Source organism: Geotrypetes seraphini, chromosome 2 (assembly GCF_902459505.1).
Source record: "Geotrypetes seraphini chromosome 2, aGeoSer1.1, whole genome shotgun sequence".
NCBI classification, from domain to species: domain Eukaryota; kingdom Metazoa; phylum Chordata; class Amphibia; order Gymnophiona; family Dermophiidae; genus Geotrypetes; species Geotrypetes seraphini.
In genome coordinates, this window is record NC_047085.1 from 51,191,085 (window position 1) to 51,217,364 (window position 26,280).

Genomic DNA, 26,280 nt, shown 5'->3' on the forward strand with positions numbered 1-26,280 from the left:
GTGGTTTCGTAGAAGAGGGGGTTAGAATTGATAGGCTTAATTAAGTAGGTCTTGTTGAACCCATTATTTCCAATCATTTTAGCCATTTGTTTATTGCTTTGACTCCATTCACATGCTTTGGTCAGGTATTTTTAAAATTTTTGAACCTGTGCCAAGATATCTGTATTTGTTGACTTTGAAGAGGGATATAACTATGCCTCCTTGTTCAAATTGGGCAAGGTACTGGTGCATCAAAATGCCATGTAATTTTCCATGCAAAAAAAAAAAAGAAAAAAAGGCTATATAGAAAAGATTTGAGGATTTTAGTGATCTTGAGCAGAAGCTGTTGATCAGACACTCAGGAGCAAAGCTAGATCAAGCATGCCGAGTTTGGCTTCATCATGGAGCTCATTTCCTCACTAAATATGAGTCTTTACAGAAGAAATGTTGTACCATATATGCTCTAATATAAACCGGGATTTATTGGCCCAAAAATGGGGGTCCCGGTTTATATTTGGACCAGTACCCACCCGTTCCCCTCACAGACTTTTGCAGACCTCTGCTGGGCTACCAGGCTGTACACCCTGTCCCCCCTCCCTGCCCTGTCCATCGTACTTCTGCCACTGGAATCCCTGGTGGTCCAGAGGTTTAGCGGGCAGGAGCGAGGTTTCCATACTTCTGCCCTGCTGCTAACCCAGTCAGTCGCTGCCGCGAGTTTTCCCCATCCCTGCAGGAATTCAATTTCCCTGTCCTATCCCCGTGAGTTTTATCGCTGTTCCTGTCCCATTCCTGTAAGCTCGGCCTTAACCTCACAAGCCTCAAACACTTATAATTTTAAACTATTTGAGGTTTGTGCAGATGAGGATGGAGCTTGCAGGATGGGGCAGGGACAGGAAAAGAACTCACTGGGATATGACGGGAAAATGAGTGACAGGGAAAAATTTGTCCCCTTGTCATTCTCTACTCTCTCTGTTAGGTCCTAGCTCACGCTCACTGTCTGGTCATTTTATTATTCAAATCACGTTGGTCCCAGGCTCTGGTTTCTGTTTGTCTTCTATTAACTCGCTTTCCAGGGTCTCCTGCCCATTTGACGTATTCTTCTTTTTCCGTGCTCACCATACATCTTCCATCTCTGGACCTTCCTATCCACTGCCATATCTTTTGGTAAATTGGGGAATTCTTATATTTTCAAGCTAACGGAGATTTGGAATTGTATTCCATTGAAGATAAGAGGATTAGATTATTTTCAATCATTTCTTAAAACACTGCTGTTTTCAAAGCAGTTAATGAACTAGCTCTGTTAAGTAGTCTTTCTCTTTTATGTCAATGATTTTTTTGGCTCTGTTTCTTTATTGTAATTTAACTAATGATTGTTAACCGAGTTGAGCTCCAACTTATGGGGATGATCCGGCCTATAAACTTAAGTTTTAGTTTAGTTTCTTTTCTCTCTCTCCCCACTCTGCACCATCTGTCCCAGCCCTCTTTTTCTCTCATTCTCCTCCGTGTACCAACTATGTAGCAGCTTTTCATCCCTCCTATTCCCCTGTGCAGCACCTCCTGACCGACTCCCCCCCTTTGGTCCTCCTAAAGTAGCAGCAGTGGTGGTGGCTTTATGTGCAGCTCCCCATCATTATGTCTCAGATTATGTTCAAAATTTGTATGCAGAACTACCACAGCATTAAAAAATGTTTCCCAAAATATCAGATCCTTAGTTGTGATAGTCACTGAGCCATAGTAGTGAATACATATAATTTATAGCTGCTCATAAAGCCACGGTGATTGGCTTGGCAGAAGCAGCGTGGTAAACAGGCTTCTCGTGGCCTGCCCACAAAGGCTTATCTCTGCTGCTTCATTGGTGACGAGGCAGAGGGAAGGCCCTGGCGGGACAGGCCAGGAGAAGCCTGTTAATCGCTTTGCTTCTGCCAAGCCAGTCACCGCCACCACTGCTGCTACGTTTGGACGCCTGGAGGCATATCAGGAGTCACTGAATCGGTGAGTCTGCTTTTTTTTGAAAGTGCATTACCTTCCACATCCACATCTGTGTAATGTAGAACCTAGGGGCTAACATTATATAAACTGCAAATTAGGGCCACTTAGTGTCAGTTATCTCCGATATTAACCAATTATTGGTTTGCACGTAATTAGACAATTAAGGTGCACCGGCAGTATTTTATAACCCATACTTACAATTTTGTATGTTAAGTGCAAAAATATGCATGTAAGATTATACAGTGGAATAGGAGTATTATCTGTATAACTGGAGTGCTCTTGTACTCTCTATTCATCTAGGAAATATGGAATACAGGATGTGAAGCTGCTGGACTGCTGTGCTAGTTCTTCCAAAAGGGACTAGGCAGAAGAGTATTATGTGGGTGTTTAAGTGTTTTGAACTTTAATGTAGATTTCCACACCTCAGAAATAATGTGCTGTCTTCTTGAAAGGATTCTTCTCACGATGTGCTTAAAAGCTTAATAGCAACCTCCCATCACCATTTCCACAGCATCTTTGCTCTTTGCTCTGCTCTCTTCTCACTCTGTGACATAATGGCACAGGTGGTGTTCGCTCATGGGAAAGGTAGGAGACTGCTATGACAACACTGATTTTAATGATGTGTGCTCCGGTAACCTTTCTTGCTTTCTTGCAGTTGGTGTTCTTTAATTAATAAGAACAGTTAAAGAGAATGATATTCCGGAGTGCATGAGGTTGTGTTGGAGAGCTTTTTAAGTTTTCTGACATCTACCTTTGCTTTATTTAAAACTGTTTTCTTTAATTAAGAAACTACTATAAAGGACAGAATAGCTGTGTAAAACCACTTGGATAGAATGACTCAGTATATCTATTTCCCAGTATACTGCTCGATTGTTGGTGTTTGTGTCAGGTTCTGTGGTCCTGAGGCAGTGGTAGAACGCCAAGAAACAATCGTTGACCCACTCTCCGATTTGAATCCTGTATGCTATAATAGAAAGTTTTGTTAGTAGAAAATCTTTTTCACTTATTTTTCACATGACACATTAAACAAATAATGAAATTGTGCGTTCATGAAAGATTTTTATTCCTATGATGGGGAGGAGGTAGGGTCTTGTGACTCACTCGATAGTAAGGCTTTTTCTTTCATGTGCACAAATTTGTTTGGTGTTTGAATTTGATTATTTTTCTGTGGAGTGTTTTTTTGGTTTTTGCTGTGATATTATCACCTCCACACCTCACACTTTATTGATATTGTGTTACACGTTTTTGGCTTTAATACATGAACAGCAAGAAAAGATATACCAGACTTTTAGTCTTGACCTTTTGCTTTATTTTTCATGTATCTCTTCATTCCCAGACCTGCACAGGCTTTGATTACAACAGTGGCAGCTTTTTTTCTCTCTTCCTTAGAGCTCAGATGTGTCACTTCCTCAAACACCTCATAGTATTTTAACCTCGGTACCATAGCATAAAATGTGTTTTGTTTTATTTTTTGAGGGGGGGGGCCTTGGGGGGGTCCAATATTCTGAAGACTTCAGAATGCATATAAGTTCAGAATGGTCATATAAATTTAAATATGGTTGGGATTTATTGTATAGGAAGAGGAATTACATAGGGATGAAATCCATTTATTACTAAGTAAATTCTACAGTATAATCTAGGTGCCTACATTTACCCACATGATAAACATAAATGTTTAGAATAATGGCAGATAACATGTGTACGAGCTCACATATTCACATACAGTAAATGCAGAAATTCTGCCTAAATACTATTCTGCAAATACCCACTTAACTCACAGAGTATGTATTTGCAGGGGGGAATGGCATGCACAGGGACACAGCATGGGTGGGACATAAACTGGATTCCCAGTACTATGAGTTATGCAAGTATCTTTTGGCCTTTTAGGTGCTTGCACTTAACACAAGCTTTATGGCTGGCGTAAGTACAGAAACCTTACACATTAGATACATCAATATTGGATTATGCTAGTATTCTACAATATAAACAAACCTAGAAACATAGGTTCCCTTTATACTATAGATAGGCCCTGATTCTACAAAATGCGTCTAAAGTTAGGCGCCTAAGAATCGCGCTGAGCAGCATTCAGCCCGTTTAGATGCCTAACTTTTTAGGCATCCTTTAGAGAATTAGATTTAGGTGAGATTTAGACGTCCAAACAATGTCCTTAATGTTATAATATTATTATGTTATTAGAATGGTGATTTTATGCTGTTTTTCATTATAATTGCAATACTGGGAGTTGGATCTCTTTAATGCTTTTATTTATTTCTCTTCTATCAGACAGAGTGATTGGGATTCGAAACAGCAACATTAGGGTAGAAGGCTGTAGGTTTAACCAGTGTGCTACAGAATGAGCTAGCAAGCTGCATAGCAATTGTAAAACTGGGTCTTATAGGCCTTGTAAGGAAGTCTACTTTTGAGCATAGTTTAGGCTTCAGATAGACCTGAGTTCTAAGGACGGAACATAGGCACAGTTTGGATGTCCTTAATGCGATCTGCTAAAAAGCTCTTTGTTTTTTATTTTTGCTGTATTAAGCTCAAAATACATTTAATAAGCCAATACATAAACAGGGCACATCAATACAAAAATATTGCATGCAAAACCTTCTATTTTTCTGGGCAAACAGTAATGGTATTTGCTAATTAGAGGAAAAGATTCAGGGCTCCTTTTACGAAGCCACATTAGCAGCTTTATTGCACGTACATTTTTAGTGCGCGCTAACCCCCGCGCTAGCCAAAAAACTACCGCCTGCTCAAGAGGAGGCTGTAGTGGCTAGCGCAGCCGGCAAATTAGCACGCGCTATTACATGCATTAAACCGCTAACGCGGCTTTGTAAAAGGAACCCTCATTAACTGAAGCACAGCACATGAAAAAAAAAATCAGCTTTATGTTTTTTGCTAAAAAGCTACCCTTTTTTTCTCACGAAAGATTGCTCCAATGAGGTCATTCTTGAAACAGATGGATTCAGTAAATAAAGCACATGACAAAAATATATAGATTGCATACATAACTTCATTTGCAAAAGGTTAAAAACAGAAAAAAACAAATACAGACCTTAGTATGGCTTCTACTTCATTGCAAATGGAGGTTTGCAGCTGCACAGTGGTGACCTCATTGTGAGATTATCAAGGTGCACCTGCAAGGTAGAATGCCACAATTAAAATATGTACTAGGGAGGGGGGGTTGAGATTCAAATCCATGATCTCTGGAAGAGGAGCACAGGGCTTTTACTTATTGAGCTATAGCAGCTTCCAGGCAGGTGTCTCTGACTGCCCTGTGATATGATAGCATAGCAGATCCCTAAACGATCATCTCACAGGGCAGTCAGAGACACAGTGCAGTCAGGTGCTCCTTGACTATGCTAAGGTCTATATCTGTTTTTAATTTTTTGTAAATGAAGTTACATATGCAATCTATATATTTTTGTCATGTGCTTTTTTTGCTTTCAAGAATGAGCTGATTGCAGCAACTGTTTAGTCAGAAAAAAGGGTAACTTTTTAGCAAGAAAACTAAAGCTATATTTTTCATGTGCTGTGCTTAAGTTAATGGATCTTTTCCTCTAATTAGCAAATAACATTGCTGTTTGTCCACAAAAATAGAAGGTTTTGCTTGCAATATATCTGTTTTGATGTGCCCTGTTTATGTGGTGCCTTATTAAATGTATTGTGAGATTAATAAAGCAAAAATAAATCCCAGAGAGCTATTTAGCAGATCACATTAAGAATGTCCAAAGAGTACCTAAGTTCCGTCCATAGAACTCAGATCTATTTGAAGCTCAAACTAAGTTCAAAAGTAGACCTGGTTTTCATTCGCCTACAATAAAGGCATGATATGGACGCCCTAGGTCGCTTAGGGCTCCTTTTACTAAGGTGCGCTAGGGCTTTAACACGCGGAATAGTGCGTGCTAGACCTTAATACCAGCATTGAGCTAGCGTTAGTTCTAGAAGCATAGCGTGCGGTAATTTCCTTTGTGCGCTAAAAACGCTAGCACACCTTAGTAAAAGGAGCCCTTAGTGTTATGTAAATGAATCGAAGGACGCCCAAATTGAGTCATTGCTGAAACCACACCCATTCCATGCCTATGCCTATTCAGTTAGGTGCAAATTTTAAACATGGACGTCCCTGAAATTGTGGCTGCGCCTAAGTGGCGTCTATGTCCTTTGGACGCCTAAATACCAATTATCACTTGTTAAGACCCTTAATTTGCTCATTAACCACTTAGATTGGGTGCCTAAAGCACGCCTAACTTTAGGCTTGATTTGGGCGCCTTTTATAGAACCAGGGCCTTACCGTACACACTCAGGGTGCCTAAATGTAATTGCCCTCTATTGGTATAACACGTGCAGAAGAGTCTCACTTGTACAACCTTCACATCTGTGACCACCTGGATTATCTGACATACCTAGATAACATCGAAGTATCACTGAGATGCATGCATGTTCCTCTCTTGACATTATATTTAGTTTAAAGGCAGCACTGCTAGGTAAGACTTTTGGACACAATCATGTAAACTCTTGTTACTGCTTCCTTTAAAACATTCCTTCAATATGCCTTTTATTCCTCATCTAAACTAAACTAAACTAAATCTTGGTTTTATATACTGCATCATCCATTTTTTTCTATATTATCTGACTTTTCACTTATCCAATAACCTATCAGTTCCATTTGTCAGATAATTGTGTCTCTCAAACTTTCTTGAGCTAGGGCACACTAAAGGTAGTGGCCAGTGCTTGTGGCACCCAGAAGTGCGTGGACGTTGCCTTGATGACATCATGCATTTGTGTGACATCATCACGTCGATGTCTGCACATGTGCAGAGGCCCTCCAGATGGGCCCTGAGATACCAGTAGGGAAGAGGGCTGGAGAGAAGGCGAGGCACTGGCGCCAGCTGATTGCCTACAGCAGTGTTTCTCAACTACTTCAAGCTAAGTACCCCCTAAGTCTAACAAATATCAACTGAGTACCCCAACCACAGACCTCCCCAGGCCCACCCAAATGCTGCCCCAGATCCCATCCCCTTTACTAATTATAATGCAATGTTTTCCATTCATTTTTCATATACACAGCAGATATAAATTCTCAAAACTGACGCATTTCAGTCACTATTGAAAATAAAATCATTTTACCTACCGGTGATCCTCTGCAGACTGCTGTAATTAGCTTTAAAGGTGAGGCCAGGGGGATAACAGAGGATGCTAGAGAGAAGGGGGAAACATGCAGGCCTTCAGTGAATCGGGAAGCACTGGCGCTATACCATGTAGGGAAGTCAGCTGGCAGGTGCCTCTCTTCCTCTTCAGTGTGCCGTGGCATACTTGGAATCTCAGGAGGCACACAGTTTGAGATATACTGCTCTAAATATACTCTAGCTCAATGCCTATAATAACTTGACCTATTTAAATGTAGACGGATGGTTATAATTTCATATGGTTAACTTATCTGTAGAAGATTTTACGTTTTGTAATCTGTTGAATATCGCTCTCCTATTGTTTTCCTTTCCCTGTTAAAACTCATCTAATTCAGCAGCGTGATTCAAAATTAAAACGTGGATTTCTTTTCTCATTTGTATGCAGTCAGATTTCTTTTAAATCCATCCATTCTGCGTGCACTTTATTAAAATAAAAGTTTTCCAGATAATAAATTGACATTTTATTGGCTTGAAGTTAAATGTGTTAATGCATTTAATAGAATTCCTTTATATTCAATTATAGCTTCATCTAATTTGGGTGGCATATGGGTGTGGTATGCATGCTATTGTGACAAGACCTCGGTGATTGGGGCTGCAGATGCCAATTCTCAGGTGGGAGTCAACTGGTTGATGGAGCCAGTGCCTTTGGCACAATTCACCCATGTAGTTCTGAGGGGATTTCACCATCGAGGTTTTTGACCATATAGACCTGTGAGTTTAGAGTAACATGCTGGTATGTGAATAGAGATAGGAGATAGGTGCTGGGGTTGACAGAAGTATAGAACAGTAGGGTGAAGCGAACAATCCTCTGCGGAATTTCATCAAGTGTTGACTAGTATAATCTTATCTTTTATCTAAGTAGTTGTTAAAACTAATGGCAACACTGGCATGATTAACTGGTTAATCCATGCCATGGATTAACTGGTTATGAACCTTTTACATGTACACCTGTCATATAAGAGGATAATCCTTTAAAAGGATTCAAGTGTATAGATCAGCAATTTATGTGCTTAAGTAGGTGCTTATGAAATTGTCTATAGGCATATAGGTGTAAAAAGTAAGCATACAGGAATCTTATATACAATGTATATGCTTCTGCAGAAGTATGATTGATATTTACTAAATACACACCTTTTCTTACTGGTGTATGCACACATATAATAATGCATGACTTGTAGTAAGTATAAATATTTTTGTCTAATTAGGTTTAATTTGTAAAGCTGCATAGGCATTTAAAATTTTTTTTTACAAAGGAAACATAACTCCAAAGTTGTGTGAGAAAATATTCAAACACTTATCAGCAAAACTCATATCCTCAAAAATCTAACTTCTAAATTATCTCGACACAATACTGCTTTGAGCATATAGCTTTGCTTCAGGGTCTCCAATAATGTCAGCTGCAGATCTCCTCTTTGTAAGGCAAAGAAAACAGCATCAGCACATTCCTTCTTGCATATCACATGATCAACTGTGCCCATCTTAAATCAACATCATTTAATCGAAGTCTCCCTTTAGTTTCATGGAAGTAACTAGAGAGTATAAATCCAAAAATGTTCTGACAATTTAATTGAAAATCATGATCACTGCCTAGTAAGTGATAATCTCCCAATATCCTCGTACATTTCCAATTCCATGTTTTTCTTACTGATAGGCTACCAAAGAAGACAATACATACCAATGTCAAGATATTGTGGAACTTACAGTAGGTTGAATAACAATTGGTTTCTACCCTCTTCTGATGGTCCTAAATTTTTTCTTAGAAGATGTTTTTAAGGATTTGAGTTTTGTTGATGGGTCCTTTATAAAATAGGCCACCTAAAAAATCAGCGCCAAGTATAATTCTATAAAAGATGCACTGTATAGAATAGTGCTTAGCGCTGCCTAAGCGGTGTTGAGCATTGCTAAGCATCCTAATTTTTTGATGCACCATTGTTATGCTGGTTTTCTTGGCCTAAATATATGCATCTATGTTAGGCGCACAGTTGTGCTTAAGTCAATAACAGGTAGCTAACTGCAAAACACTCCCACATTCCATCCCTAATCATGCCTACTTTTAGGTAGGTGCTTTGGACTAGGAACCTAACTTTCAATCAACTCCAATTAATGTCAATTTTGAGGTGTTAAATGCCAATTAAGTGCAGATGGAAGTGCCTAACTTTAAGCACACTTTATAGAATTTGGGGGTGTATGCCTTTCATATTCATGTATTCTCTTATAAAATTACCTTCTGTATTGGTTTGTTCTAAGGGTGTGGGTTTGGGTGTGGGTATTTCATTCTGCTGTGAGTTTATTGTATCATTAAAATCATTCCTACCCTTTTCCCCCTATTTCTCTTAGGTTGTCTTAGCTGGAACCTTTATTGGCATTGGGCGCAAAACTCCAGATTGCCAAGGCAACACCAAGTACTTTCGCTGCAAGTTCTGCAACTTTACCTACATGGGAAACTCGTCAACTGAGCTGGAGCAGCACTTCTTACAGACGCACCCAAATAAAATTAAAGTGGCCCTTTCTTCCTCAGACAGTAGTAAACCTGCTGAGAAAACCTCCAATAAATGCAGCCCAACCCCTAAATTTTGTGATTCCACAGATATGGGAAAATGGCAGGACAAAATCACTGTCAAAGCAGCAGATGATACCCCAGTGGGATACGCTGTGTCCATCAAACCAATTGATTCATCTAAGCAAAATGGCACTGAGGGCACCAGTTATTATTGGTGCAAATTTTGTAGTTTCAGCTGTGAGTCCTCCAGTATGTTAAAGCTTTTAGAACATCATAGCAATCAGCATGGTGTTGGCCATTCAGGAAGCCTTAATTCAGATTCAAATAAACTGTCTAGGGAATTGGTCAACAATCAAAATGATATGGTTAAAGATGCTGATGTTGAGATCACTGTAAAAACAGAAAAGGGCGCTAGCATGACAAAAAAGAAAGATTTCTCCAGCAAAACAGCAGAGGATAGCATGGTGACCAGCTATAATTGTCAATTTTGTGACTATAGGTACTCTAAGAATCATGGCCCTGACGTTATAGTGGTGGGGCCACTGTTGCGTCATTACCAGCAGTTGCACAATATTCACAAATGTACAATTAAGCACTGTCAGTTCTGTCCTCGAGGCCTCTGCACGCCTGAAAAACACCTTGGAGAAATTACGTACCCCTTTGCATGCCGAAAGGGCAGTTGTTCCCACTGTGCTCTCTTGCTGTTGCATTTGTCTGCTGGAGTAACGGGAAGTGCAAGAGTCAAACACCAGTGTGATCAGTGCTCATTCTCCGTTCCTGATGTAGATGTACTCCTCCTCCATTATGAGAATGCACATGAAGCCCAGGCATCTACTGTCAAACAGGAAGTGAATCACTTGCAGGTGATGGAGGGACAAGGAAATGTCCAGGAGAACAAAGAACATTCATGCACCAAATGTGACTTTATTACCCAGGTAGAAGAGGAGATTTCACGACACTACAGGTAAGGAAGAAGTGGGAAAACAACCAATATAGCCATGCTCCAGGTGCTGGTGTTAATTAGGTATAAATGTTAAGCCACCTTAACTCAGAACTTTAAAATTTTGTGTCTCATTTCAAATACCACATGTAGTTCCCCATTTTCATCATTAACCATATTTGTCATTTGATTGCTTGGGATGGAAAGGGGGAATTTCTCAACGTAGGCTACCATTAAGGGGGTAACCCCAGTTATTAGTAACTAGATCTCATTAAATAAAATGAGACCAGTGCTAAAATAGCACAAGTTATTGGTAAAATAACACATCTGAATGGTAATCTGTATTTTTGTAACACACTGTTTTCTTGTTGCAATTTAAGAATTATAGGATCCTGAAGAATTTTTAGAACATGATCATCTTTTCCTCACTGATTAACTGCATTTTCATGTTGCTGTTGGTCTGGCAATGGAATCAGGCTTCAATTTTATTCCGTCATGTAATGGTCTACGAGCCCAATTATAATACATTCTTCTAGTGCAATAGGCACATCATTCTTGAACTTGTGGGTTGTGTACTTCTGATCACAAGATCTGGTGTAGAGAACCTCATTTACATTTTTCTGCTCTGCGTCCCCTTCACTCCAAGCTGTTCTATAATTCCTCAGTTTTATGCCATTCACATAAGATGGTAAGAGCCTTTCTGTTGTGCTTGTGTTTATTTTTCCTCTAATTTTGGGGTTTTCCTAATCATGAGGCTTTTTGGTGCTACAGACTATCCCAGAGACATCTCTGGCTGCAGGAGAACAGGCTCTGAGAACAGTAGTCTGAAGCCAAGAGGCAGCCTGCTTTGCAGGGTACTTGCTTGACTTACTGTACTATCAGTTCAGGGACTCAGGGACCATTCCCTTGGGAGCTAGGCTCGCTTCAGGTTTTGTCTTCAGAAAGCTTGAGTGCAGGCTGAGTGGCCCTGTGGTGGTTTTTCATCAAGATCAGGTGTTGACTGGGGATCCTCCCCGACTTCGTGCACGGGATCCAGTAGGGGTTGAGGTTTTAGTCCAGCTGGTTGGACTGAGGGGCAGTCTGAAGAAGAAAGCTATCTGGGTTTCCAGGCTTGTCTGAGGCAGAAATTCTCTGGATGCCATTTCAGCCAGAGCAGCTTCCAACACCTGCATGGCACAATGAGTACAGGCTGTGACAGAGGCCTATCTGCATATTCCTAGTTTTTTGGATCACAGGAAGTTCTTGAGACTCCATGTTGTAGAGCAGCACTTCTAGTTCTCGACCATTCCAGTGCTACACACCTTCACCAAGATGATGATCGTAGTAGCAGTACACCTCCACAAGAAGAGGGTACAGGTGCATCTTTACCTAGTTGATTGGCTAATATGAGCTCTGTTCAAATCTGAAGGAAGGACAGCCATCTGGAGCTGACACAATCCTGGAGTATCTGGGTGTTGAATTCAACACAAAGGAAAACAAAGTTTTTCTTTTGGAAGTCCACAGAAGAAAGTTCACACATTAGATCAGGGAGTTTCAGGACAGGCCAACACCGACAGCTTGACATTACTTGCACGTGTTGGGGTCCATGGTAGCAAGTGTTCCCCTGGATGAGAGCACATTTATGCCCTCTCCAGGATGCATTCTTATCCTGTTGGTCTCCACAAATGGTTGTGTTACAGATGCCCCCTACCTTGAACAATGGAAGTGTGTCACAGTCTGAACTGGTGGCTAGAGCCGCAGTCGCTATCTCAGGGAGTGCCGCTTCACATCTCCACATGGGTTATTTTGATGACAGCTGCCAGCCTATTCTATATGGCTGGGGAGCGCATTGCAAGGGTCATCAGGTGCAGGAATGTTGGAACCCCAAATAGAGGAAATGGTTGATCAACCGCTTAGAGCTGAGAGCCATTCGCCTGGCACTGCAGGCATTCAGAAGCTCACTGCTGGGCAAAGTGGTATGAATTTTCTTAGACAATGCAATGGCTGTAGCCTATGTCAATTTGCAGGTAGATACCAAGAGTGCTCCACTATACTTGGAAGTTCAAATGTTGTTTCAGTGGGCAGAGATCCATTTTTTAACTCTTTCGTTGGCACATGTAGCAGGAATAGATAATGTGCAAGCAAATTTTCTCAACCGGCAGACTCTAGACCCCGCAGAATGGGCTATATATCTCAGGAGGTATTTCACAGCATTGTAGGTTGTTTGGACACCCAGCGTTCGATCTGATGGTGTCAGCGGCCAACAGGAAAGTGGCTTGGATTTTCAGCCAAAGATACGAGCCAGGAAGCGCCGGCTTGGATGCCCTGGTGCAGCCTTGGCCACAAGGAGGGCTTTTGTATGTGTTCTCTCCATGGTTCATGATAGGCAGAATCCTGTGGAGAAGGTCACACCAGGACTGGTAGTTCTTGTTTCACCAGACTGTCTTAGGTGCCCGTGTTATGCAGATCTGGTACGTTTACAGAGGGACCAGGGCCTCGGACTACCTTGTCATCCAGTTACTATTACAGGGCCCAATCACCTTGTCTGATTCAGAGTACTTTGGTCCTATGGTATGGCTCTTGAGCGCGCAACGACTATTCAGAAGTGGATACTGCCATTCTTCTAAGGTCTAAGAAGCAGACAACATTGGCCACCTTCCAGGGCTGGTGTGCACAGAAGAACGAAGACCCGGGCACGGCTCAGATTCCTTTGGTTCATAGAAACATAATGGCAGATAAAGGCCAAATGGCCTATCCAGTCTGCCCATTCGGAGTAACCATAATCTCTTCCTCTCTCTAAGAGATCCCATGTGACTCTCCCATGCTTTCTTGAAATCAAACACAGAGACTAGGACACAGTCTCTGTCTCCACCACCTCTACTGGGAGACGGTTCCACGCATCTACCACCCTTTCTGTAAAAAAGTATTTCCTTAGATTACTCCTGAGCCTATCACCTCTTAACTTCATCTATGCCTTTCAAATGAAAGAGACTCGATTTATGCACATTTACATCACGTAGGTATTTAATCGTCTCTATCATATCTCCTCGACTTCATCCTTTTTATATCTTTTTGAAGGTGCAGCTTCCAGAGTTATACACAATATTCTTAATGAGGTCTCACCAGAGTCTTGTACAGGGGCATCAATACCTCCTTTTTCCTACTGTCCATATCTCTCCCTCTGCACCCTAGCATCCTTCTAGCTTTGCAGTCACCTTTTCAATCTGTTTGGCCACCTTAAGATCATCACATACAATCACATCCAAGTCCTGCTCTTCTGTCATGCACTTAAGTTCTTCACCCCCTAAACTGTACTGTTCCCTCGATTTTTGCAGCCCAAATGCATGACCTTGCATTTCTTAGCATTAAAGTTTAGCTGCCAAATTTCAGACCATTCTTCAAGCTTTGCCAGGTCTTTCTTCATGTTGTTCACACCATCCTGGATGTTTACTCTATTGCAGATTTTGCTATCATCTAGAGTCAAATCTTACCCGACAACCCTGCAGCAATATCATTTATAAAAATGTTAAAAAGAATAGGCCCAAGAACAAAACCTTGAGGCACACCACTGGTAATATCCCTTTCTCAGAGCAATCTCCATTGATCACTACCTTCTGTCGCCTTCCACTCAACCAGTTCTTGACCCAGCCCAACAGTTTGGGACCCATCCTGAGCACACTCAGTTTATTTATTAGACGTCAGTGTCAAAGGATTTGCTAAAATCTAATTACTCCACATCTAGCACACTCCCTCTATCCAATTTTCTGGTCACCCAGTCAAAGAAATTGATCAGATTTGTCTGATGAGACCTACCTCTAGTGAATCCATGTTGCCTTCACTCCTATAATCCGCTGGATTCCCAAAACTTCACCATTCTCTGTTTTAAAAGTGTTTCCATTAATTTGCTTACCACAGAAGTCAGATTTACTGGCCTGTAATTCCCTACATCTTCCTTACTTCCACTTTTGTGGAGAGGGTCCACATCCGCCCTTCTCCAGTACCACTCCTGACTCAAGAGACTCATTGAAATGGTCAGTCAGTGGAGCCACCAGAACTTCCCCAGGTTTCTTCAGCATCCTAGGATGTACACCATTCAGCCCCATCGCTTTGTCTACTTTTATTTTAGCTAGCTCTTCACAAACACAACCCTCTGAAAATCGAAAAGGGTCTACCACTCCTCCATCCTATTCATGTTTGTCTTTTGTGTTGCTGCTCCTAGCGCTTCAGAGGGGCTTGAAAAAGGCCTGTTGGTTGGATCCCTCAAAATACAGAGAGCAGGTATTTTGTGCTCCAGGCCCTAGATTAATAGAAGGCCATTGGCCTCTCACCCAGGTGTGTCCAGATTCTCGAAGGGAGCGTTATGTATACATCCTCCAGTACGTCGGCCTTTTCCATCGTGGAATGTTAATGTCATTCTGCTGGCTCTTACTAGAGCTCCATATGATCTTTTAGAGAAGGCTTCAGTTAAAACAGTGTTTTTAGTGGTGGTCACATCTACATGATTGAGCTGCAAGCTTTATTCTGCAAAAAAATCTGGGATAGCCTTGCAAACAGCCCCCTCTTTCTTACCGAAAGTAGTCTCAAGTTTACATATCAACCAAGAAGTACAATTGCCTGCCTTCATGCCCTTGGAGGTCCAAGAAGAGTGGCAAAGTTCTTAAATTCTTGGATGTTCGCAGAGTGTTGCTTCGTTATCCAGAAGTGACTAATGAGTTTCAACTGTCTGATCATCGCTTTGTACTGGTGGGTACTAGCCGCTGGGGCCAGCCAGCTTCTAAAGTGACTATTTCTAGATGGATTCATACCAACATTTCTTTGGCTTATATCGGCAGTGGAATGCGACCTCCTGTATCCTTAAAGGCACATTCCATTAGGAGTGTAGCATCCTCCTGGGCACAGTTCATAGTAGTTTTCCCTGAAGTAATTTATAACATGGCCTTAAGGTCCTTCCCTCATACTTTAACAAAGTTTTTTTATAGAGTGGATGCAGTGGCCAAATTGGATATCGTGTTCGGACCTTAAGTACTTTCAGCAGGCTCATCTGTCCCACTTTAGACTCAGGAGATTGCTTTGGTATGTCCCACAGGTTTAAGAATGATGTGTCTATTGCATTAGATGTGAAGATTAGGTACTTATCTTGATGATCTTTTTTCTAGTAAATTGGCACATCATTCTTGAAGCCCATCATGAAGATGTACATTATCCTGCTTTCTTTTTGACGTGTCCATATTACCAGATAACTTGTTTTTTTCATCTGCCCAACAAATGCAAGGATAGGGGAGACCACTTCTTTTTTGAAGAGTCCGTGAAACATTCTCCAAAGCTCCAAGATTGTTAGTGCAGGTTGCACCCAGGTAGGTGGCTTGTTCGTTCCACCTCATTATATGTTATATGGTTCATCTTATAAATGGTTGAAAAGGTGATGATGAAAGCTAGAAGGATGCTAGGTTGCATAGGGAGAGGTATGGCCAGTAGGAAAAAGGAGGTACTGATGCCCCTGTATAAGACTTTGTTTGGTGAGACCTCATTTAGAATATTGTGTACAATTCTGGAGGACATACCTTCGAAAAGATATAAAAAGGAGCCTTGTAGAAATAGCCACGAAGGTGCAACATTTCTCATATATCGGGGGAGTCAAAATGGCGGTGGTATGTGAGCCGAGAGTAAGACGCAGTTAAGAGCTTTCAACTGCTGAATTTCCTGTCTCTATTACCTGTTTTTCAATCGCTGTAACTTTTCAGCATTGCCAGTATGCCGCATGCGAAGAGGAAGGGGGTGATTAGAGCCATACCCTCAATGGCACTAGTGTCTAACCCAGTCCAGCAGACGGTCGATTGCTTCTTTGTGACACTATCAACGACGATGCAAGTATCCGGAGATTTGGATAACCCGGCTTTGGACGTAGGTCTGGGAGAGCCTATCGCCCTTTCAGGCCTGGAAACATCATTTTCACCTCCGCCTACCTTTAACCCTCCGTGTCAAGCTGCAACCAGGACTCTGGGGCAGGAGACTCGTGATCCAGGAAGTGGATACATGGGGTCTCCCTGCGAGAGCACAACGTCAATGGCAGAACACCTGATGTCTACAGTCAGGAGAGCTGAGACAGTATCAGGTCCCACTGAGGCTTCCTTGAATGATATCTGGCAACTGCTGCAACAAATGGAGACTAAAATGTCCAAGTCCACAGAAGTGGTAACTAATATTACAACTAAGTTGGATACCTTAACTAAGACTGTGGACTTGATGAAAATGGAGTTTTCAGTCCAGGCCAGGCAAACACAGGAAGAGATACTACATTTACAGCAGTTTGAAGCAACTACAATTAAGGATAATACCTTAATTCATAAGAAACTTGAACAGATAGAAAATTATAATCGGCGGTTAAATCTTCATTTCCTGAATTTTCCTTTGGCCCCAGGTGTTACCTATTGATTTTCTTAAGAGATACTTATCTGAGAATTTGAAAATGCCCCTAAATAATATTCCTCCAATTAATAAAATTTATTATCTGCCAAATAGAAAGGCTTTACAAAAGGAATCAGGAAGAAAGAATGGTCAAGAGACAGGATTGATTTTGAAAATGTGTCTTTACTTCTTGAACAAACTTTAACAGCTGACACGGGAAAAAGCTACTCTCTTGGTGTTTTTTGTTTTTGAACAGGACGCTAATATGATTCTGGAACTATATTTTAATATTCTCAGAAATTATTTGGAGGTCATAAAATATGGTTATACCTCAATGTTTCTAAAACCATTCAGGAACGAAGAAAGGATTTTCTTTCCTTATGTTAAGAGACAATCAAGTTAGGTGCTACATTTCTCTTTGTGTATCCCTGTAAGTGCCTGGTTAGGTACTTGGATGTCAAATATACATTTTATTCTCCAGAACACCTGAAGCAGATCCTAGATATTAAGAAAATCGTCAAGGAATGATTGGAAAAGGGGACTTTTTTTGAATAATTCAGTCATTGATTCACACTAAGCTTTTTCTGCAAATGATATGTATTTAATTTCTCCTTGTAATATACGTTGACTACCCCTATTGTTGTTGTTGTCTAAGAAAGGGGATTAAGATTTGGTTATATTATAAGAAATTTTCTTTTTTTTCCTTCTTGAATAATTTCCTTCTCTGTGTTTCATGCAGCAAGATGTATTCTTGTGAATTTTATTTGAAAGTTATAAATAAATAAATAACAAAAATATATAAAAAGGATGGAGTCTGTCCAGAGGAAGGCTACTAAAATGGTGTGTGGTCTTCATCATAAGGATTATGGGGACAGACTCAATCTGTATACTTTGGAGGAAAGGCGGGAGAGGGGAGATATGATAGAGACATTTAAATACCTACATAATATAAATGTGCATGAGTCGAGTCTCTTTCATTTGAAAGGAAGCTCTGGAATGAAAAGGCATAGGATGTAATGTAATGTAATGTAATTTATTTCTTATATACCGCTACATCCGTTAGGTTCTAAGCGGTTTACAGAAAATATACATTAAGATTAGAAGTTAAAAGGTGATAGGTTCAGGAGTAATCTAAGGAAATACTTTTTTTACAGAAAGGGTGGTAAAAGTGTGGAACAGTCTCCCAGAAGAGGTGGTGGAGACAGAGACAGTGTCTGAATTCAAGAGGGCCTGGGATAGGAACGTAGGATCTCTGAGAGAGAAAGAGATAATGGTTATTGCGGATGGGCATAAATGGGCCATTTGGCCTTTATCTACCATCATGTTTCTATGTTCTATGAGCAGAACAGACTTGTTCCTTGGATAGAGTCCCGTACCCCTCCCTATTATATTTTCTTCTCTAGGCCTAACCATCTGCTTTGATACAACTGAGGAAATTACAGTGTAGCCCAGAATGAGGGAAGTCATAACAGAGGTGCACACACCACAGGTTCAAGAATGATGTGCCTATTTACAAAAAGAAAGTTTATCAAGGTAAGTACCTAATCTTCCCTTTTTACAAGAAAGCTCACCTTTGTTATTGAACTTAGAAGATTACAGACTGAACAATGTGTACATTATGACTTTAAAGATCAAACTGTCATATCCTACACTATTTCTTCATTCTAGCTCAGAACATTCATTAAATGTAGTTTGTGACAATTTCACCTGTGCTATAACAAACCAGCTTATTGTTGAAATTACTCTGCTGATGAAAACATGTCAGTACCCCCATGGTTCCTATATGCAGCTTTGATTAGTTGCCTTATCTGGGCTAACCAACAGTTGTAAGCAACATAAAGTAATATATCATCTTGTTTGGTTAGATTTCATATAATGAGCAGACCATTGATGGTTTGTAAACCAAACTAATAATTCATGCATGGTTGAAGACATTCTTGATTGATGTTGCTCCTAGTTGTGTGCTTGGGAGACAGGGACAAGGACAAAAGAAAATCCATGGAGATGGTGAGGGAATGATAGCAATATGATGAGGATAGGGTCAAGGACCAGATTATGTTCTGTGCATATATGTAGTTGTTTCATTTAATTTTGGTAGGCCAGAAGAGAAAACTTTCAAATATAAGGGTTCATGTTAAAAACTCTGCATTGATCCAATTGAAGATCATTATGCAAAGTCAATACATGCCAAATGATGATAGCTTGAACAGTTTTATGTGAAAATTATATTCATAGACTTATTGATTCATAATCTACATGCAGCTCATATTCCAACAAGGTACAGGTTGCTAGACTTAAGAGTAACATCAGAAAATACTTTTTCATGGAGAGGGTGTTAGATAGGTGATATGGACAAAAACAGTAGTGGGATAAACTGGGTGGCTTTAAAAAATGTTCTCGATGTACAGGTCTCCCTCCATAATTGCGGTTTGGGGATTCCCTTTCTCCACAGCTTACCTTTAAAGCCCTGGTGGTATAGCGGTGAAGCAGGGCAGGAGTGATTTTCATACACTCCTGCCCCATGCAGATTTGCTCTCAGTAATGGCTACCTCAAATTCCTGCATCGGTCTCATGAGTTCCCACAGTCTTGCGAGACCGACATGGGAACTTGAGACAGCTACAAGGACAGCTACAAGGAGAAATGTAGCACCTAACTTGATTGTCTCTTAACATAAGGAAAGAAAATCCTTTCTTCGTTCCTGAATGGTTTTAGAAACATTGAGGTATAACCATATTTTCTGACCTCCAAATAATTTCTGAGAATTTTAAAAATATAGTTCCAGAATCATATTAGCGTCCTGTTCAAAAACAAAAGACACCAAGAGAGTAGCTTTTTCCCATGTCAGCTGTTAAAGTTTGTTCAAGAAGTAAAGACACATTTTCAAAATCAATCCTGTCTCTTGACCATTCTTTTTTCCTGATTCCTTTTGTAAAGCCTTTCTATTGGGCAGATAATAAATTGTATTAATTGAAGGAATATTATTTAGGGGCATTTTCAAATTCTCAGATAAGTATCTCTTAAGAAAATAGCACGGGGCAGGAGCGTAGGAAAATCGCTTTTGTCCCGCTTCATTGCTGGACCACCAGAGTTTTAAAAGTAAGCTGTGGAGGGGACTGGGAGATGGGAGGGAGTTGGGGTGGGGACCCTAAAGTTATTTGCAAATTTTTAATATTCACAATGGAGCTGTGCCTCTAACCCCTGGGTCCTGAACACTGGGATAGTCACCGTCTTATAGTGAACATTGGGATAATCACTGTCTCCACACACTAAAGAAGTCTCTAAAAGGCTGAAAACTTCACTTTGAAAAAGTTTTCAGTACTGCATTGGCATAGACGTTGAACATGGTGGAGGACTCAGAATCCACTGGTTCTCCACTATCAATATATCTGTTCACTGTCTCAAAAAAATTGAAGTAGGTTCGTCAAACATGATTTCCCTTTCCTGAACCCATGTTGATTGGCTCTCATCAGGTCGTGTGTGTCTAGGTGCCGGACTATGCTATCTTTGATCAGCGCCTCAACCATCTTTCCAGGGACCAAACGTGAGACTCACAGGTCTGTAGTTGCCTGGCACTCCTCTCGATCCTTTTTAAAATATTGGCGTGACGTTCACAATCTTCCAGTCATCCGGTATCTGTCCTGTTTTAATTGACAGGTTGGCAAGTTTTTGCAATAGTTCTCCGATTTCAAATTTCAGTTCTTTTAGGAATCTCGGATGAATTCCGTCCGGTCCAGGAGATTTATCACTTAAGTTTGTTGATCTGGTGGTAAATCTAGTCCAAGTCTACTTCTACTGTGGTGAGGATGTCCTGTATGACTCCCTTGAACACTTTCATTCCAACATAATTTTTTGGACATGGACAAATGATTATGTAAACAACATAATCAGTTTTACATGTACTAAAATTATTAAGTTTATATGTCTTGTTGGTAACAACATTGGTGAATTCCTTAGTTTGAAGAGAAAGTCACAAAAAGAACAATTTCCACATTTGAAATGACCTGCTGGAAGAACATTAGTTTTCATTTTATCAATGGGCTGTTGTCTAAAAAATTATTTCAAATTTTTTCCCCTAGAAAAAGCAAATCTCAAACCAACTTGTTTAAAAAAGGGATAGATTGAATAATGTCCCATCTCTGTCTGATGACCTTGGTAATGTCTGCACTTAATGTAGAATGTTGTAACACACATGTGACAATTTGATCATGATCAGAAGAAGAGCTTTTTTTATTCAAATGTAAAAGATCTCTGTTATTATATTTTGCTCTCCTGTATGCTTGATTAATAATTTGATCAGGACAGCCTCTATGTCTTAACTTTAAACTCAAATCTTTAGATTGTATCTTAAAATCTTTAAGCTGCGAACAATTTTTTCTAAGCCTCAACATTTGTGAAAATGGTAAACTTTTTTTTAAAGATGTTTCTGATGGCAAATCGTGTATTCTAAAAAAGTATTTTTTGCCATTGGTTTATTAAATGTTTTAGTAACAAACATATTGTTTTCCCAAATCGCAATATCTAGAAAATGGATGTTTAAAGAGGAAAAATTCATCGTGAATTGTATATTGGTATTACATGAATTGAGCCAAATCACAAAATTGTTGAGTTGAGACACAGAGCCAATCCAAAGGAGAAAAATGTCATCTATATAACGCCACCATGTATGTATTTTTTCTTGAAATGGTGAGTGATATATCCATAGATTTTCAAAAGAGATCATGAACAGGTTTGCTATAGAGGGGGCAAAAGTTGCCCCCATTGCAACACCTTGGATTTGCTTGTAAAGATCTCCATCAAAAGAAAAAAAGTTTTCACACATCGCTAATCTTGTGATTGATGTAAAAAATTCAGTCAGTATGCTGTGCGGTTTGCTTCGCAATTCCAAGGTATTCTTGATTACATCCAAGGCATCCTGTTGGGGAATTGATGTGTATAGGGCTGTAACATCAAGAGTGGCCATAATGAATGGCCCTTTAGTAGTATCTATAGATTCTAATTTTCTCAAAAAATCTTTGGAGTCCTGTATGAACGATTTGCATTTTGGAACTTCAATTTTTAAAAATTCATCTACAAATACAGAGAGTGGCTCTAAAAGTGAGCCGCGCATTGTAATAATCGGTCTAATTGGAGGGTTCTGACCATCTATGTGTAATTTAGGTAAAAAATAAATATACGGGATTACTGGATATGTTCTATTTAAAAAAAAACAATATTTCTTCTTTGTAAGGAACCCATTTTTAACTCCTTTGTTTGTCAAAGTTCTTATGATGTTCTGCAAACGTTTCGTTGGATCAAGATGAATTTTCAAATATGCCTGAGTATAGTTCAGATGTTCGATTGCTTTGAAGTTATATGTAGATTTGTCCTGAATGGCAATGGCTCTGCCTTTATCAGCATGTTTGATAGTGATCTGATTGTTTCTCTGTAAAGTGTACAAGGCTTGATGTTCTTTATGAGATAAATTTGATTTAAATTTGTGCTTAGTAGGATGTTTGAAAAACTCGTTACAATCTTGAATTAGTAGTTGTTTGAAAACGGTCAACATTGGGTCCATAGGACCAGGAGGTTTCCAGACAAATTTTGTGCAATAACTGTTTTATCGATATTGCATGATTTATCTGCAAAAAAACAGTTGCAATTCCAATCTTCTCATGACCCTTCCAAAGTCTGTGGTAAATTGAAACTCATTGCTCTGTACTGTCGGTACAAACGATAGTCCATGAGAAAGGAGATTTTTTTTCTGCACATGTTAATTGATGTTTAGATAGATTAACAATTACGGATTGTTGAACTGTTGGGATCGTGTTCATGGTCTTCCTCGTTGTTGATTTCTTACTCTTCTCCCTCTTCTTTGTTGGAAACTCTGACTTTTCCCTTAAAAGTGCTTCCAGAACTAGCACTACTAAGTGAGCTAGCACTAGACGAGGAGATTGCTTGATTACTTGGTGGATTTTGGAAAGACACTTGTTGCTCTTGTCTAGGAACCATCCAAAGATACACTCTATTATTAAGATAGTCTTTTTCATCCCTATGGAACTTTTTAAGCTTAAATTTTTTGATGCTCTTCTTAAATTTCTCAAGTGCATCTTTAGTTTTCATCATCTGATTGTCAAATGCTTCAACAGAATTCGATTCCTTCAAAGAGTTTTATCATTTTATCCAAATCTTTTTTTCTAATTATCCATAATTTGTCTACTTTTTCAATGATCAATAGCATTAAATCAAATGAACATTTGTTCAGAATCATGTTCCATTTTGATAGAAATTTAGGATCGTCTTTAAAATTTTGTGGCTCTTTATTAACCCTTAAGCCTCTTGGTATACGTTCACATTTACAGTACTCGATTAGAATGCCACTATTGAGATCTAATTTGATGATCTTATTTGAATTGATCAAAGTAATTGTTCCAGTCATTGGACAGATTACCTTCTGTTTGAGAATTATTTCAAAATTAGAAGGAATACTTACTAAAGATTCCGTTTGTTCAGAGTTGAAACCAAAAGTTGCATTCCAGTTGTTTGAAGACATAATTGTATAAATAGTGGAAAATCCAAAAATACAAATACAATTGGGTGTGTTTTGGGTATTAACTATTTATTTGAACACCCTTCATTGTATTTGTATTTTATGATCTTAAGGTGGCCAAACAGGTTGAAAAGGTGACGGCAAAAGCTAGAAGGATGCTTGGGTGCATAGGGAGAGGTATGGCCAGTAGGAAAAAGGAGGTATTGCTGCTGCTGTATAAGACTCTGGTGAGACCTTATTTTGAATATTGTGGGCAGTTCTGAAGACCACACCTTCAAAAAGATATAAACATGATGGAGTCGGTTCAGAGGAAGGCTAATAAAATAATGCGTGATCTTCATCATAAGGCATATGGGGACTGACTTAAAGATCTCAATATGTATACTTTGGAGGAAAGGCGGGAGAATGGAGATATGATAGAGATGTTTAAGAACCTATATGGCATAAATGTGCATGAGGCGAGTCTTTCTTTTTAAAGGAAATTCTGGAATGAGAAGACATAGGCCCGCCAGGTACTATTTTGAGGCCCTCGGTATGTTAACATTGTTCTGGAATGTTGCCCGCGTCACTTCTGTAACCTCACGCAAGCGCTTTCCTGCATCTGTATGTGATTGTAGAGTGAAGATGACAATCTCGTAGAGACGCAGGAAAGTGCTTGCGTGACGTTACAGCAGTGAGGCAGGCAACATTCCAGAATGTAAGGTAACCATTGGAGGCAGTACAGCTTGTGCATGTTTATGTAATCTTGTGAACTCTTTTGAAATTTGGCACCTCTCCTGGTGGTGACTGTTTAATGTAAGATGACGGTTGTGTCTGGTGCTGAAGGTGGTTGTGGATGCGACCACCGGACACTTAAGGCACAAGTTTTCCAGGCACAAGTCGGATATTGATTCTCCCCTCAACAAAAAAAAGCCTAGAGGACTACACCAAAATCTTGTCTCTTGCAGTTGATACTTTAGAATCTACCGTAAATCACAATTTTGCATGAGGGTAAACTCTTTATAGTTTATAAATCTTTCCTTAATTGCTTCTGATAATTTCAGCTATACACAGCTGAAAGCAGTGCATCATGCAGAAAGTGAAAAACTATCTAAATTTCACTTTCTGCATATTGCACTGCTTTCAGCTGTGTATAGCTGAAATTATCAGAAGCAATTAAGGAAAGATTTATAAACTATAACGAGTACCTCATGCAAAGTTGTCATTTCTTTAATAAGACATTAACTATTTTTTTCTGCCTACAAATCCAAAATGTGGCCCTGCAAAAGGTTTCAGTTTGAAACCACTGAGTTAAAAACCTGAGTTCTTAAATACTTATATATGCTCCTAAATTTGTGAATTATTTTCAGCCAAATTTATGAGCACAGGTTTTCAGTTGCCACTGTGGTAACTGCTCCGAAGCCCATATGGATTTAAAGGGCTTGGTGGGTTTTGCTGTGCGGCTTTGTAAAACAGGGGCTTAATTTAGAAGCTTAGTGCTCCTTTTATCAAGCCGCGCTAGCGGGGTTAACGCGCGTGACTTTTTATCACGCATTAACCCCTACTCTGGCCTAAAAACTACTTCCTGCTCAAGGGAGGCGGTAGCGGCTAGCAGTTTAGCGTGTGCTATTACATGCGTTAAACCGCTAGCGCAGCTTGATAAAAGGAGCCCTTAATTTATACTCATAAAGTTAGGACTTGCCAAGTGAGAAATCATAGTGGGCCTTCCAAGGATAGGTTGGCATCTAATCAAAGGACCTGACATGGGCTGTTTTTTTGGCAAAGCTGTTGCATCAGAACTCAATAAGAAAATTATAACAGTTATAATGATTTTAGACATTTTGTTTTTAATTTTATAACTTTCAAATGTAAATATTCAAATTCAGACATGATATAATGACATCTTGGCAAAATAAAACAGGAAAGGTATCAGATGTAAATGTAAAAAAGTACAGTTAATAAAATTACTATTAAATAAAGTTCTTTGTTCTTTCTAAGACTGGTGTTAACACATACAGTGATTAAAGGATAAATTAAAAAAAAGATTTTGACTTTTACTTACATATGACATTCATTTGCCTAGATTTGAGTCTAATGTATGAGCCTAGTGCTGAAAATTAGTGCTAAGCTATTTATCCCCATCATAAATCTACCCCTGTTGCCAATTACTTTTTATGCTTCTATATTCCAAAATTTCATTGCACCCCTAAATTTAGTTATGTACACCATCCTAGGAAATTTTTAAATGGGTCGGTTAATGAGCATAACTCTGTTAGGAACATAAATCTTTTGAATATGGGCTCATAGTTCTTAAATTGCACTAGCAAACAATGTTCTTAAAGACTGAATGATCAAATGACAAATGGCATTTACTGTGGTTATTACAGCAAAAATTAATGCGTCGTAAGTTCAAAGGCTGTATGGAAACTTTTAGAAAGTGCTCAGCATGTTTGTATTTATTTATATATCCTGTCTTTCCCAAGGCGTGTCACAATAGAGTACATATACAAACAGAATCACATACATTACAACAAATCGAATATCAATAAAACATAATAGTGATTAATGTAAAGCCTCTTAAAATTACAAAGAGGCAGTTACCACACAAAACTTATCTGTGCATTGTTTGTTCACTGATACACTTAATGCTTCCTCTTGAAGAAGATGGTCAATACACCCAACTGCACAAGTGATAGTGCACAGTACTATGCTCTCTGTAAATTTCACATTCGTTCTTCTGCAATAAGATGTTCAGTTACTTCTTTTAACATTCTATAAAAGGCTCCCCCTAAA

General features: G+C 39.5%; 1 protein-coding gene across 5 annotated transcripts in view; it reads left to right on the forward strand.

Moving 5' to 3' along the window:
* TRPS1 (transcriptional repressor GATA binding 1) overlaps positions 1-26,280 on the forward strand; it is a 524,235-nt gene that overhangs the window by 194,343 nt on the left and 303,612 nt on the right. For all 5 annotated transcript variants that reach the window (XM_033933036.1, XM_033933038.1, XM_033933037.1 and 2 more), the window contains one exon: positions 9,495-10,621. In XM_033933036.1, coding sequence (XP_033788927.1) covers positions 9,495-10,621 — 1,127 coding nt within the window. The remainder of the gene's footprint in view (positions 1-9,494; positions 10,622-26,280) is intronic.